The sequence below is a fragment of the Miniopterus schreibersii genome (genome assembly GCF_964146895.1).
Source record: "Miniopterus schreibersii genome assembly, chromosome: 1".
NCBI classification, from domain to species: Eukaryota; Metazoa; Chordata; class Mammalia; order Chiroptera; family Miniopteridae; genus Miniopterus; species Miniopterus schreibersii.
This window is the reverse complement of record NC_138101.1, coordinates 162,325,915-162,342,537: the sequence shown is the minus strand read 5'-3', so window position 1 is coordinate 162,342,537 and position 16,623 is coordinate 162,325,915. Positions and strand designations below refer to the sequence as shown.

Below are 16,623 nucleotides of genomic sequence, written 5' to 3'. Positions count from 1 at the left end.
TGATGTGACTCCAGCTGCCAGTACAAGGCAGGGAGGGGCAAGTAGATACCATAATCTTGAGGTGGAGTCCTCAAGTACACAGCAGACTCCTACCACCAGCCAGTCCAGCGCTTACCTAAGTGATAACCTCAAATAGCACCAGCCAATCAACAAGATTCATAGATTTGCTTTTGAAATGTGGGCTAGAGAAAGTTCATTGTCTTTTTGCTTTGAAAGATTTGTGCCATTTCTCTTCTTTCAAACCTCATCTCTGGACTCAGTTCCCCGCTTGCCAGAATAACTTTTACACTACATACTTAATCTTTGGTCTTTAATGGTTTATTTTTTATTAACACCATTTTTTTAAATATTGTTTAAAAAGTGTTAATGCTATGGACTATGGGAAAGCTATCTTTTATATCTCTGATGAAATTGCTAAGGAAAATATAATTCTAGTATTCCTCACATATGAAAAAAAGAAACAATTATTAGTCTTTGACAATAATATGTCAATGCCTTACAACTGTGGTAGTTATATTCACATGGGCTCACAAACAATTATTTGCCAAGGTATTTACATTTTCTAAAAAGGTCAAACATTCTAAAAATTATATAGATAATAATAGGTAACATTTATTAAATACTATTATTTAATCCTCATAACCCTACAAAGTAGGTAGTATTATTAATAATGAGGAAACTGAAGCATAGTCAAAAGTCATCAAGTACTAAATGATAGAAATGAGATTCAAACTCTCAGAGCTTTTGCTCTGGGCTTTTTTTGTTTTGTAGGGTGAGAAGGGTGGTATATAACTTTTTAATTTCTCAAAGTGTGTTTATATCTACTTTATTAGACATTCAGTAGAGAATATAGACTATCCGGATAATTAGAAGAATGTCTCTTGCCTCTTGAGGATGACATAGTTCCTGTTCAAGTTAATGTTAATTTAGTTAATTGCTTAATATTAATATAATTATCTTGCATATATAGAAATAAACCATAAAACTAAGGAAAATGTGGTATATATACATATTTGCACACATAATTTTAGATAGAGCTTATAATTTATTTTATATTTTCACATCCTTGATTTATTGTTTTATAATTTTAATGAAATATTCCAAGCTACAGAAAAACAGAATAATGTTACAAACATTTATGTTCCTGGCTTGTCAAATCTTGATGTTATATTTGCTGCAGATAACTTTTTTTGGTCTTTTGAATAGTTAATACAATTATATGTTCAAAAAAAAGTAGAGTTAAGTCCTCATCCCACCCTGTCCCGTATGCCCAGGTCCCATCCCCACAAGTGTTACATATCTATTTCCCTCCAGTTTTGTGTGCTAGTGTGCATGTGTATATGGAAACAAATATGATTACATTTGGACTCACTTAAAAATTAAGAGTCACAAACCTTTGACATTCTTCTTTGTGTCTACACTCCTAACACTCTTTACTCCTTTTTTAATCTCAGCTCATCATTCAATAAGCAATTAATAAAAATCCATGTTCAAGATATTCTGTTAATTCTGAAGAATGAGTAGTTTCTCATCAAATTGTTTGCCTGTGTCCTTCCTACTCCATCCACGATCCAGTTTTCTAAAAAACAGACCTGTTCCTACAGTCTAAACGCCGAGAGCATAGCAAAGGTGAGCTTTATGCAAATGTGAGGCCGAACCCCTCCGAGGGATGCGGGAGGAAGGAAGCTGTGGGGAGGGGAGCGGTGGGATGGGCGGGGCCCGAGGAAGGCGGGGTCGGACGTGTGTGGGCGTGACCTGAGGGAGGAGGGTCCGGCAGCTACTTCCGGGCCGTGCGCGGATTTGGCGCCAAGTGCGGAGGCCTCTTTTCGCGGTAGCTTTAGAGTCTCGCGAGAAGCGCGGCTTTCGAACGGCGCCAAGCCGGGCGCTGTGGCCTCTGCTGTCTGCGTGAGGTGAGAGTGGGCAGCGGGAGAGTGAAGTCGCTGAGGGGAGAAGCGGCCGAGGGTCTCGGGCGGAAGAGCCGGGGTGCTGGGGAGTAGTAGCAAAGGCCGGAGTGAGGAGGGTGGAGTACAGGACTGAGGTGGCCTTGGGCTGAGCCAAACAGGCGAGGCCTGACCGGCCTGGACCTGTGGGGAGAGGAGACCGGTGGGGACAAAGGCGGGCATGTTGACTTTTTGTTTCTGTTTCGGGTCTGCCCCTCACTAAATCTAGCCTTTTAGCGGGAGGGAACGTGTGTCAGAGACATCTTTACGTGGCCAGCTTCTGTAATAGCTTCTGAACATAAAAGGCGTGCGGTGACTGTTGAGTGAAGTTGAAGTGAGGGAATAGACGGGAGCGGGAATGAGGGTGTTGGGGAATGGATGGGATGGGCAATGCAGTGTTTCCAGGGATGGTTAGCAAAGAGCGATGTCGAGTCGGTCTGGTACAACCTCCCTTGCTAACGGGGCTTCTGTGTTGATAACTTGGAAAAAGTTGGACCTTGGACATCTAAAGGGCCCTGGAAACGAACTGTAGTTTGGACATTACATTTCTTTGTTACGTTAATTCCTCTGGGAGTTTGAGGACTAGAGGAAGAAGTTAAGGGAATTTCATCTATGTCTAAACAGAGACAGTAAAGAGACAATGCAACCATTATCAAGAAGTGAAAGATATAAGATATACAATTAAATTGAAAAAGGAAGAGGAATAGAGATGACTTGTTCACTCTCAGTTTACAGCCCCACCCCTGCTCGGCCAGTTCCTTACATTTCATCTCACCACACTTAATATAGTTTGTGTCCTGTCATCAAACTCAGAGCTCCCTGATGGCCTCAAAGATGTGAACCCCATTTCTTCCTACAGAGCTTAACTAGAAGGGGGCTAAATATATTTTTTGTAGATAGGAAGCTACTTGAGAGGTTATGCCTTTCTTTCAATTTTGAAAATCTATGGTTCTTGAACCTTATTTGAAGAAACTGGGTCATCATCAAGAGTTGGTATTTACTTTGTTTTTATGTATTATGGTCATGGGAATTGGAGAGTCTAGAGATCATCTAGCTCCAGTAATTTTACAGTTTGGGGGGAACCTTTGGAATTCTTTTCTTCATTCCTTCATTCAACAAATATATGTTGAGCATCTGCTGTGTACCAGCGTTGGGAATACAGTGGTGAAGCACAGAGAGACCTACTTGGTCTTTGCCCTTTTAGAGCTGCAGCCTAGTATGGGAGACGAACATTAATTAAATAATCACTGTGAAGGCTTATTATAGGAGGATTTAGGTTAGGGAAATTGGGCTGGACTTTTCTGGGGAAGTGATAGTGGAGATCTGAAAGAGGTTAGGAGTCAAGGAAGAGCCTTCAAGATAGGAAATGTCCTTTGCAAAAGTCTAGTGGCTCTTTCAAAGAACTGAAAGAAAAGAGCATGAAGAGTGTTGTGAAGTGAACCTGAAGTAGGAGGGTGCCAAACCATGCTGAGCCTTAGAGTTTTATCATTATGCTAAGAGCAGAAGGAAGCCATTGAAATAATTTAAGGCAAGTGGTAAAGTGATCAGCTTTACACTCCATAGATTCAACTTAGCTGTAATATGGAGAATGTTTCAGAAAAGGCAAAAGCGGATAGGAGTAACAGAGTAATCCAAGTAGAAATGTTAGGAAGTGGTTGTGGAGATAGGGAGAAGAACAGATTCAAGGGATATTTACGAGGTAAAATGGACAGGATATGTAGAGGGAAGGAAGTGTCAAGGATGACTTGTAGGTTTCTGACTTACTTAGCTGGATAGATGTCATTCAGTGAATTGGGAAAATTAGAAGTTTGGTTTTGTTTGGTTTTAGGTGCCTTTGAGAAATTTATATAGGTGTGTGTGTGTGTGTGTGTGTGTGTGTATCTTTATTTCAGAGAGGGGAAGGGAGAGGGAGAGAGAGATATAGAAACATTAGTGATGAGAGAGTCACTCTCTCACACCTGTACACCCTACTGGGGATTGAGCCCGCAACCGGGGCATGTGCCCTGAGTGGGAATTGAACGTCGATCTCCTGGGTTATAGGTTGATGTTTAACCACTGAGCCATGCCAGCCAGACAACTTTGAGAAATTTAAGAGCTGTGAAATGAAAAGTGGGGATCTGGAGCTCAGATGTGATGTCTAGGATGGAGATAAATTAATGAGTCATCTGTAAATGCTTATTAAAGCCATGTGCATAAATGAGTGAAGAGAGCCTAGGATGGAGTCTTGGATACTTACTGACCAGGTTAGAGAAATATGAATCTTCAAAGAAGATACAAGAGGAATGTCCAGAAAGGGAGGCAAACCAGGTGAGTACTATGTTTCAAAAGTCAGTGGAAATGCTTTTCCAGAAAAAGGAACTGATCAAAAGTGTCAGCTGTTGCTGAGAGTTCAAGTTAGATGGTACTGAAAAGTATTCTTTCAAGTTATCAACCTGAGGATTATTTCTGTTTCTTCAAGGGAAACCTTTAAAGTGGCAGGTGAGGTACCCATCTTCCGCATATTTCACACCCATTTGGACCATAGTTTGAAACCCTCTGAAAAGCCTAAATCATTTTATGATAAAGAAAGCTCAACAGTTGAGGTAAAAATGACTTGTTCAAAATTAATACTGTTATTTAGTGGTAGGGTATACATTAGAACTGGGTTCTCTTTTTTTTTTTTTTTGTTTAAAATATTACAGATGTCCCTTTTTCTCCCCAATGACCCGTTCCACCCCGTCCCATCCCTCTCCCCAGTCCCTCTCCCCACCATTGTCCATGTCCTTGGGTTGTGCATATATGCACATAAATTCTTTACTCTCTCCCCCTCTACCCACCTGCCTTCCTCCATCCCTCTGACATTCGTCAGTCTCATCTATGCTTCCATGTCATTGAATCTATTCTGTTCATCCGTTTATTAAGTTCTTTAGATTCCACGTATAAGCAAGATCATGTGATGTTTGTCTTGGGTTCTCATTTTTAGCCCAGTTCTTTTTTCCATAACAATTATCATCCCCACTTCTTTTCATCATGTGTGAGTTTGAAATATGGTTTAACTGACAAACACTTGAATTTTGCTGTAGGTGGATCTTAACTGTGTAATAGAAAGTCTACTTGGATGAATAAACATGTTTACTTTTTTTCCCCCAGAGGAAAAGATGCTGGAACCACAGGAGAATGGGTTGATTGACCTACCAGATTATGAGCATGTAGAAGATGAAACTTTTCCTCCTTTCCCACCTCCAGCTTCTCCAGAGAGAGGAGATGCTGAAGAAGCTGAACCTGATGACGGTCTGTATAGAGTTCCAAAAAAATGTGTTCAGTTATCCGTCTGTCAGCTAATAAAAGATACATTTTATAAGTGAGGTTTAAGTTATTCAAGTAATAATAAATTTTGTTATATTTCACCAGAGTCAGGAAGAGGAGCACCTGTTCTTGTACCTCCAAAGAGAACAGTTAAAAGGAATATACCCAAGCTGGATGCTCAGAGGTATATTTACTATTTCCTTAAACATTTGCACTTTTTTTTTTTACATTTTTTTTTTTTTCTTCTTATGTTACAGTCTTTTGATTGGGATGATTTGGACATAAGATATTTATAAAGATTTTTTTCAGTTCAGATAATGTCTTTTCTTATGGTCTTGTTTTGGCCTTGAAAGCTCTAGAAAACTTGGAATTAAAAACATATTTCTTTTCACAGATTAATTTCAGAGAGAGGGCTTCCAGCATTAAGACATGTGTTTGATAAGACAAAATTCAAAGGTAAAGGTCATGAGGTAAGAAATATCTGGTTTTTATTTTAGACCTTTGTTTTTTAAGATACAGTTGTCCTCATGCATGGGGGATTGGTTCCAGGACCATGGCGGATGCCAAAATCCACAGATGCTCAAGTTCATTATATAAAATGGCATAGTATTTGCACATAACCTACTTTAAGTTATCTTTAGATTACTTGTAATGCCTAATACAATGTGAATGTTAAGTAAATAGTTGTTATATTACATTGTTTAGGAAATAATGACAAGAAAAGAAGTCTGTACATGTTCACTACAGACGCAGCAACCATCATAGGTCTAACTACTAGCACATGTTAGCAACAGAATAACATTTTTTTTGCCTGAATATTTTTATCCCACAATTGGTTGTATCCATGTATGCAGAAGTCACTCATATGTAGGGATGAATGTATCTATAAAACTGGGCCTGTTAGGAATTCTTAGAGTGTTTCACAGATACAGTCACTCATCATCATATCTTTTGAGAAACTATGATTTGGAAAAGGCATTGTTAGAAGAATCAGAAAACATGTCTTCTAGTCTTGGTTTTGCACAGTATGGCTTTAGTAAATCATATCTGAGTCAGTAAGCGTGAGTTTGTACTTTATAATTTTGAGGAATAAAATTTACTTTATCTACTTCAGAGAGTGGTCTTAAGCTTTATGAGAGCAAGGACTTTACCTGTATTGATCACTTACATGTCCCCAAGATATGGCACCATGCCTGGTTCATAATAGGCATCAGTTAAGTTTTGTTGAAAAATGGAGATATTTAAGAATTGTGAATCACTGGACAAATGTACATTTAAAATTTTTCTTATCTTTGAATCATGTAGATACATTTTTTTGCAGATGATATCTTTATAGAGCTTTGCAGTTTATGAAGTATTTTCAAATATATTCTTTTAATTCCCAATTTGTGGGATAGGTGTTGTTCCCATTATTTAATTAAGGAGACTGAGTTTTAGAGTTTTAAGTGTCCAATGACAACAGTTAGGGCAGAGCCTAGATTTCCCATTTTATAGCCCAGCTTGAATAATGTTACAAAAGTGAGCACCATCTTGGTGCGGTATTCAGGATAAGTGGAAAGAGAAGAGATGAAGCAGACAGCAATTCAGAAGCCAGTGCACTACCAGTGGAACAAGGTGAAAATAGTTTGGATAGATAGGGAAGTAGTAGAGATCAACATACAGTACTAGTAGTTGATTGGATTTAGGAAGGTGGCAAAAGGAGTCAAAAATAATCCCAACATTTCAAATCTGGGAGGGTGAAAACTTGTACATTTGCTCAGCTTCGGTGGACTGGAAGAGACTATAAGCCTGTGTCATGTTTTGCCACAAAACTAACATAAATCAGGATATATTAAAGCCATACCAGCTCACTTAATTCATTGCCCTTGAAATTTTCAGGTAGTAATGATGAATTGGTGCTTTGAATTTATGAAGTCTTCATCATTTTCATAGTAAGATAAATTTATATGAAGGGTTGATACTTTGGGTTTCACTGGGTGAGGGTGGGCTGTGAAAGAGTTTAGTCTTCTGTACTTTGCCCTTGAAAATTCTTACTATTTTATTACAATGTTGAATCCTCACTACTTTTTCCTTTATATATGACTTGGGACTTCCCATTGTATTTAGATATTTCTCTTCTTGTGTCCCTTGAGTCTAACATGGCATTGTGAGGTGGCTGGCCAGCTATGCCCAACAATTGGAAAATGATCTTAGGTGATTGAATTTTTAAAAGAATGTCTATCTTTATTATCAGAATGAGAATGATAAGACATTACACTCTCAGTATTACATATTTTGTTGTTGGTAGAGATGATTGTCTTAACCATTGGCTTAAACAAGATTAAATAACAACAATAATTGCCAACATTTGAGTGCTCACTTTGTATCAGGTGCTTTACTTATATTACTTAATCTTCATAATAACCCGATGTATGTATATTATCATTCTCATTTTATACATGAAGAAATAGGCACAGAGAAGCATTTTGTTCAGAGTCACAGCTGTTAAGTAGTAGAATTGAGATTTGAATTTATGTAGTCTGAGCCAGAGCCTGTGCTTTTAACTACTCTATTTTAAAATTCTGTTAAGAATAAAATATTTTATGGTAAAACCTGGAATTTGGAACTTTTCTCATTAATTAGTCCAATTTATTTAAACTTTGTATTTCATTTAATTTTTAAAAAATTTATTGTTAAATTTAAATTTCAAATACAGGTATTCTGGTCTGAGAGTGTTTAAACTGTTCTTGCTGATCTTCAGTACTTTGCCCTTGGGATTTCTGAATGTATTTTCACAATGCTGAATTCTCAGTGCTTTCTTCTCTATATATGATTTAGGGTACTGCCACTTTGTTTAGTTACTCCTAAAAGATATCTTGACATATTTTATTAAAGCTTTTTTTAGTGTTACTTTACTATCCAGAAAAAATGCGACTATCTTTTAACTTTTATTATGCTTCCATCTTTTATTTTTCCCTCTGATTAAAAAAAATTGTATCCAGTGCTCTTTTAGACTGCATCCTCTAAGCCCTTAATAGATACTTTTCTTTTTAGAGTTTCTTTACCTTATAAATGTAAAATGACACCAGTGACTTTGCCATTGCTATTCAATTTTAAAATCTGCTGACAAGATCAGTTCTGAGAATGGGTTTCCTATTTAGCATTTTTATTTTTATGTGCCAGGCTGAAGACTTGAAGACGCTAATCAGACACATGGAGCACTGGGCGCATAGGCTATTCCCTAAACTGCAATTTGAAGATTTTATTGACAGAGTTGAATACTTGGGAAATAAAAAGGAAGTTCAGGTATGTGTTTAGATTATTATGAATATCATTCACAATGTTGACTAGTACAAGGATAGATTTAGTTAAAGCTAAGTTAGTTAAAGCTGGGGTCTTCATTTTGAAATCTGTCTTGCTAGAGAAGGAAAATGAACAGTAGTTATTTAAATGACACCTTTTTTGAAACTCAGAATGGAATAAATTACCATTTCCCCCCAAATGTCATTAGTAAAAATACGTATAAAAATATCTCTTTATTTTCAGACCTGTTTAAAACGAATTCGACTTGATCTCCCTATTTTACATGAAGATTTTATTAGCAATAATGGTAAGAATATAGGTTTATCTACTTTTATAACAATTTTTCCTTTAGAAATGGATTTAGTTGGTGTGGACAGTATTACAGGACTGGGTTCTTAGTCTATTTTGAGTATATAATTAAAGTATAGTAAATAAGAATGAGTTAAATTGCTTTGGTACATTTAGAATGTTTTGTATGACATTTGTTTCTTTAAAGACATGGCTGCAGTGCTATTAAGAGATATAAAAATCTATTTAGCCATAGAACATGAGCTTTTAAGAACTCTGATGGTAACCCACAGATCCTTTGTAGTGCTTGTTAGTAAAAATGTAGTGTTCATTAACATGTACACCATTAAGAAAGTGGCTCTGGGAAATTAGAATAATTTGATGAAGAAATAGTTTACATTTCACTTAAGAGTGCAGATCCTACGTGACTGTGCCTGGTATTGGTTGCATTTGTTGGCTGTACAGTGCAACCATAGGCAGTCACACACATCAAAACATATGGTTCCTGCCGACAGGGTCTGTATAGTTATCAGATTTTCTGTGCGATGGCTCCATACATGTTTGTTTTTGTTTTTGTTTTTAAATATATTTTTATTGATTTCAGAGAAAGGGGGAGGGGGAGAGAGAGAGAGAGAGAGAAATATCAGTGATTGGCTGCCTCCTGCACACCCCCTACTGGGGATGGAACCCACAACCCGGGCATGTACCCTGATAGGGAATCAACTTCTAGCTCCTAGATCATAGGTCAGTGTTCAACCGCTGAGCCACACTGGCTGGGCTGTTTTCGTTTAGTGCTTGTTAGTAAAAATATAGTGTTCATATACATGTACACCATTAAGGAAGTGGTAGAAATGGTAGATATGGTAGAAAATACATGCTCCATATAGAATTCCCCCAAGTTATTTATAAATCACTTTTAAAAGTATAAAAGATTGTGATTTAAATAATCCATGATTTAATTTTTTGGTAATATATGGTATTTACCAATGGCATAGGATTTTGTATATGGAAAGGAATCAGTTATTATAGTACTAGATCCCACAGCATATACCACTGGGTTAGTTTATTCAGCAGCACTTTTTGGGCTGTGTACTGTATGCTAAAGGTCAGGGATAAAGATACATAAGATGAGACCACTTGTCTCACAGGCTAACAGACTGATGAACAAGTGAGACATATAACGTTGCCAGTGGTTTGATATATGCTGTAACTACAGATATGAACAGGGCACAGGGTAGGATGCAAGGGCGAGTGGTTACTTTCACCTAGGGGAGGGGAAAGCTTCACAGAGGAGGCATCATAAGAACTTTGAAATATAAGCAGTAACAGTCAGACAGGTGATTTTGGATACAGGGAGCCATGTATGCAGAGGAGTAAATGAATACAGACCACAGAATCACAGGCATGCTAAAATATAGGGTACACAGAGAAGGTCTGTCTGTATCAGAGAGGCTTGTTTGTTGAATCTTTTTTTTTTTTTTTTTTTGTATCCTAAGGGAATAGTCTCCAAACCTTTTGGATCAGACACCACAAAAATAAAAATGTTTTGAGCATTTTATTTACTTATTTTTCTAATACATTTACTACTATGCTGATCATAATGTACATTTTTGTTGTCACCAAAACATAACCATACAGTTTTAAAGTCAGAACAATATGAATAAATATTCTACCGAATTAAAAAAAAAATCTTGGGCTAGTACTTCTTGATCAGTGATTTGATGGTGTAGTTGTAGATTGTTTTTCCCCTCAAATCTTGGTTTTTACCTTACTGCGATACATAAATCCAAATGGAAGTAGATCATCATTAACTGTACTTAATAAATCTTGATATTCATTTTTTAATCCCATTCACTAATGCAAAGATTTTTGTTGGAAATTTACTAGAAAATTTTCATTTACCCTTTTGTAATCAATTGGTTTTCTTAAAAATTAAGCAGGGGTTATATTTTTGTATTTTTAACTAATGTGTAGTCATGTCAGTCCTCCACTCAAAGCCCTTTAGTGGCTTCTTATTTTATTCAGTGTAAAAGCCAAAACCCTTCTAATGTCCAGCATGGCCCTACAGAATCTGTACACTAATTAAAAAATATGCATGCCTAGTTGCCGCTCAGCCAGAGCCAAGCCTTCTGGACATGCATATTTTTAAATTAGTGTTTGACTTAAAATGCCCCTTTTAAGTGACTTATAAATATTACTTTCACTTGTTTGAATCAAGCATGTGTTTGTAACATCCTCATGCCTCACAAATTGTTTCTTCTGGTCTGCACCTCGTCACTTTAAACTGGTTTTAAATTAATAGCTACATGAGCTCTTTTTCTACTTAGTTTAATACTAAAGATGTACTCACTTTTTCTTTTCTACTGCAGATGAAGTAGGGGAAAATGATGGCCATGATGTAACTGCTGCTGAATTAGATCCCTTTTTGACAAACTCATCTGAAAATGTGACGTTTGCTTCTGAGTCAAGTAGGAGCCTAACTGAAGAGCAACAACAAAGAATTCAGAGAAATAAACAGCTGGCCTTGGAAAGAAGGCAGGCAAAGCTACTGAGTAATAGTCAGTCCCTAGAAAATGGTAAATTTTATGTTGGTTTTTATGTGCTGCCATTAATATAGCAAGGGCATGTTAGAAATTTTAACTTCTCTACTACCTCCCAAAATAAAATACCTCTAGGAATAGAAAAATGACATAGTATATATTAAGTTTATGTACACTTGAGAGAAAGAGACAGTGTGTGTGTGTGTGTTAGTGTTAGCATGTTAGCTATTTGCAATCCACAAAGAATAAGTGAGTGCAAGATGGTTTTCTGAATAGTTGAGTACCTCTTTAAAAGTTATTTTAATCATTTAAAATTGATTCTGAGTCTGTCAAAAACATACTCTTCTCTGACTCCTTAAAGCATGTAACACATAATTTTATCTTTAGAATTATAATTAGGAACATTAATTATTATGGTACTTTCCTTAAACATATAAAATGCCTTTTATACCCATTGAGTATTTTAGAGCCATTTGCTATGATGTGAATAGGTGGTCCTAAAATGTTTTTTTAATTGCATTGTGTCACTTGTTGTGAGCTATCAGTTTGATTACATTACATTCCCTTCTCTCGAGTAAAGCTATCTTAAATTGTGCTGTTTTTATTTTTTTTTCAATATTTTTGTTGATTTTTAGAGAGAGGAAGGGAAGAGAGAAGGAGAAACATCGATGTGAAAGTAGAACATTGATGCCTCCTACGTGCTTCCTACCTGGGATTGAGCCTGTAACCTGGGCATGTGCCTGACTGGGAATCGAAGCAGCAACATTTTGTTGTACGGGATGATGCCCCACCCAGCCACAATGGCCATGGCAAAATGTGCTGTTTTTAAAATAGACTGTCAGTTTGAAAATTAGACAGCCAAGTTTGTTAAAACTGTATTTAAAAATAATCGCAGCCTCTAGCCAGCTTGGCTCAGTGGTTGGAGTGTTGGCCCTTGGACTGCAGGGTCCTGGGTTGGATTCCGGCCAAGGGCACATGCCTGGGTTGCAGGCTCAATCCCTGGTCCTGGTCGGGGCTTGTGAGGGAGGCAACCAATCAATGTGTCTCTCACATTGATGTTTCTCTCTCTCTCTCTCCTACTGTCTCTGAAAAGCGATGGAAAAAATATCCTCAGGTGAAAATTAAAAATAATAATGGCAGCCCTGGCTGGGTAGCTCAATTGGTTAGAGCATTGACCCAATATGCCAAGGTTGTGGGTTTCATCCCTAGACAGGACACATACAAGAATTAACCAGTGAATGCATAAAGAAGTGGAACAACAAGTTGATGTTTCTCTCTTAATCACTCAATCAATCAAATCAATAAAAAATAAATAAAATTGCAAATTGGTTTGAGTGAAGCAAGATGGCATGTCATTCTCAATTTCCAATCCAGTTTTTCCTTTTGAAATGGGAAAATAAGAATTATAGTAAGTAGTGAAAAATTATCATGTTATAAAACAAGTTTTACCCAAGATAATAAAATTCTCAAGTGAAAATTATTGAAAATCAAATGAATTTAATTTTTAAATTTACAAATGGCTCTTTTATTTCCATGTGAAAAATTACATGAAGATAAAATTATTGTTGATAGCAGTGTCTTCCTTACTGTTATTATCAAGGCAATAAGCATCTTAAGGCTCATCTTTTATTTATAATACACGACTTTAAAATTTGCCCAAGTAGAAATAAGTATCTAAAATTTCCTTTACTATAGATCACTTTGACATACAGCTGTTAAGAGCATTTAATCTTTAAGACTTCTGTTCAGTAGTTGTGATTTTGAATGAGAACAGTTTCATTTGGCAGTGATTTGAGAGTTTGAGTTCAGTGTCTTTCAAGACCTCTTGCATTTAAAAAAAAATTTTTTTTTAATTTTATTTATTGATTTTAGAGAAAGGGAGAGAGAAAGAGAGAAAAAAATATCAATTTGTTGTTCCACTTATTTGGTTTTTCCTTGTATGTGCCCTGATGGGATCGAACCGTGACCTTGGCATATTGGGACTAAGCTCTAACCAACTGAAATACCTGGCCAGGGCCAAGACCTCTTGTGTTTTTTAATGAACTTTATATATGTATAAAAATGGCTTTTTTGGGGGGGAAGAAAGTAATTGTAATTAACATGAACTAAAATGATCATAGATATCATTTCTTTTGATCTAAGCTTGTAAAGAGTTGTGTTAGGCAAGATTGGAGTAGGTGCTTAAGTAATGTGTAATGATGCTTTCCCTTTCAGACTTGTTAATGAACACATCCGGGGCACAGACAGTTGAAGATGTTAATACAGGTGAGGATCTAAACGAGGAGGAATCAGATGGACTTAACAAAGACATTCTAGATAATCCACATAATGGTGCTGCTGCCAATACTGTAAATGAAGAGGAGGAGTTAAAAATAGAGAAAACTCAACTGGACCAATCCTTTTAAAATGCTTCATCTAGAAATGTTACTGAAGTTGGATAGGCCTCAACTAAGAGGAAATTAACTTGGTATCCTCCAAGTTTGAGATTCCTATGTATTTTGCCTACTTTGAGTGAAATCCTTATGTAGTAAAACCTTTACAGATTCCTGCTTAAAATCTGGTATTATTTATAATTATACTTGTTTCTTATTAACTTTAGTTAATTCTTATTTATTCTTTTTAGTGTTTTTGTATAGATATGACTTCATAATGATTGGTAGTTAATAAGCAGCTTCTGCCAGTGTGCCATTGAGTGTCTTGTTTTCACTAAATTAGGTGGTGTTTTAAGATGTAAATATATAATGAATATTAATGTCCATTTAAAAAAGAAATAAAAATCTTACAAACTATAGAGGCTTTATAAGTTTCTTACTGCTATTTCAGCAATTTACACTTTTGGTAAAATGTGTTTAAGGTTTTTATATGTGTTTACATGTATTTTGAAGAGTAACTTTAATATTTTTTAATATATCGATTTCAGAGAGAGGAAGGGAGAGAGAGATAGAAACATCAATGATGAGAGTTGTCATTGATTGGTGGCCTCCTGCACACCCGACTGGGGATCGAATAGCGATCTCCTGGGTCCTAGGTCGATGCTCAACTGCTGAGCCACCCCTGGCCGGGCAGTAACTTTAATATTTAAAGGGTCACATGAAAGGTTGATATATTGCCCGGGCTGCATAGGTGCTAGGAAGGTTCAAATGCTCCTTGGAGCATTTGACCAGTTGGAGAGAAACTTGCAAAGTATTATGAGGATAGAGCACGTACGGCAGATTCACAGGAGACCTTGTTAGTGGGGATCCCAGGGATTGGGAAGTTTATCAGCTTGGGGAGGCGTACGGCATTGATAGGAAGTACTGCATTGACAACTAAGTTTAAAGATGGTCTCTAGTTCTTGGCAGGAGATTCCAGTGGGGGAGGAGGAAAGGCAAAGCTAGTTTTTACAAGTTAGGAGGACATGGGAAAGTTGTTTTTTATGAGAAAGACTGGCAGGGGGATGGTGCTGAAGTGGCTTCTACCCATGAAGCTGAGCATTTTGCTCAGGCGAGATGGAGAGGGACAAGGATGGTTTGGTTGAAAGGCCAGGAAGTTGAGTACAGGAACATATGAGATGGCGGGGGGGCTGTAGATTGCTGGGGGCTGGCATAGTAAGGGGCCAAGAGGCATAAGCTTTTGAGGATTGTGGCTCATTGCTGCCAACAGGGGATCAGCTAGATGAAGCCTAGTCCCTTCAGATGCAACCAATGCCTACAGAAACTGCTTTCTCAGGATGGCCTGTTTTGATTCTCTACCCTCACCAGTTGGACTAGAGATGACAAAAAGTTATTTTTCCAGTGGTGGGATTTGCTGGCAAAGTGACAAGTCTCCAACAAGGGCAAGACCAATGTAACTCATCCTAGGAGTACTCAAAAATGAGGGTGGGGCCCAGCTGGGCGTGGCTCAGAGGTTGAGCACCTAGGATCCAGATCTCGGTTTGATTCCCAGTCAGGGCACATGCTTGGGTTGCAGGCTCAATCCCCAGTCGGGGGTGTGCAGGAGGCAGCCAGTCTGATGACTCTCTCATCATTGATGTTTCTCTCCCTTCCTCTCTCTGAAATCAATAAAGATTAAAAAAAAAAAAAAGAGGGTAGAAAGCGAGATTTGAGAGAACAGAGCTTACCTGTGCAACCCACTCTACTCCTATGCCCTATCACCAACTGGTGCTGGGGTCAGCAGGGGAGGTTAAAGCCAAATATGAAATAGTTTTAAAGGGACAGGTGGGCAGGACTAAGTCTTACTATCTGAAAGTGTCTGAAAAGTTAATCTGACAGATGTCAAAGGGGCCTATGACCCAAATGGCTCAATGTAGCAATTACTGGAAAAGACTTGATTTGAAAAAACTGATTTGAGACAAGCTAACCAAATATTAATTCTGGGTTTATTAAAAAGCAACTAGCAACCAGATTTGCAGAACCACCATTCAGTATTCATTTCTGAAAAATCAGTTTCCATAGTGACCTAATTGTACTTTATTTAATGAAACTTTAATGATGAGAAAACATTTTACACAGTCTCCTTATCTTCAGGGGATACGTTCCAAGACCCGCAGTGGATGTCTGAAACTGTGGATAGTACCAAACCCTATTATACTATGTTTTCTCCTGTATATGCATACCTATGATAAAGTTTAATTTGTAAATTAGGAACAGTAAAAAATTAACAATAATAACAGAATTATAACATGCTGGAATAAAAGTTATGTGAATGTGGTCTCTTAGCAAACCAGCATGAATTCCTTTTTCCTTCACAATTTCATGGACAGAAGATTCATTCTTACTGTAGATCTTCGCAACCTCAGCATATGATTTTTTTCTTACTGAGAACTGTCACCTTTTCACTTAAGGAAGCACTTTATTGCTTCTCTGTGGCACATTTGAACTGTCAGCATCACTTTGTGCTTTCAGGCCATTATGAAGTAAAATAAGGGCTACTTGAAACACAACACTGCGATCCTAAGAGTCAGTCTGATCCAAGATAGCTAAGTGGCTAACAGGTTGGTGGCACACACCCACTGGTACGCTGTGGACACAGTGGATGATTCATGTCCCACATAGGATGGAGCAGGACAGTGAAAGATTTCATCATGCTATGCTGAACGGCATGCAACTTGAAACTTATGAATTGTTTATTTCTGGAATTTTCCTCTTAATATTTTTAGACTGTGGGTAATTGAAATCATGGACAGCAAAACTGCAGATAAGGGGGGGGACTACGGTATATGAAATATCTACCCAATTGCATCGACTAGAACATTGGGTGACACAAAAATTAGATTAATGTTAATGTTGAAGAGAGTAAAACATTCCACA

At 37.3% G+C, this 16,623-nt stretch overlaps 1 protein-coding gene across 6 annotated transcripts in view; it reads left to right on the top strand.

Annotated features, from left to right (window-relative positions):
- Positions 1-14,124, top strand: part of TIPIN (TIMELESS interacting protein) — a 34,002-nt gene extending 19,878 nt beyond the window's left edge. The window contains exons 1-9 of one of the 6 annotated variants that reach the window (XM_081151768.1): positions 1,825-1,910; positions 4,184-4,247; positions 5,070-5,210; positions 5,331-5,409; positions 5,620-5,695; positions 8,388-8,510; positions 8,751-8,814; positions 11,165-11,371; positions 13,550-14,124. In XM_081151768.1, coding sequence (XP_081007894.1) covers positions 4,223-4,247; positions 5,070-5,210; positions 5,331-5,409; positions 5,620-5,695; positions 8,388-8,510; positions 8,751-8,814; positions 11,165-11,371; positions 13,550-13,740 — 906 coding nt within the window. In that variant the 5' untranslated portion in view covers positions 1,825-1,910; positions 4,184-4,222 and the 3' untranslated portion in view covers positions 13,741-14,124. Of the gene's footprint in view, positions 1-1,454; positions 1,630-1,822; positions 1,911-2,519; positions 4,248-4,398; positions 4,523-5,069; positions 5,211-5,330; positions 5,410-5,619; positions 5,696-8,387; positions 8,511-8,750; positions 8,815-11,164; positions 11,372-13,549 lie in introns of those variants that run through there. The other 5 variants (XM_081151770.1, XM_081151769.1, XM_081151767.1 and 2 more) reach the window with 5 other exon arrangements.
- Positions 14,125-16,623: the final 2,499 nt, after the last annotated feature.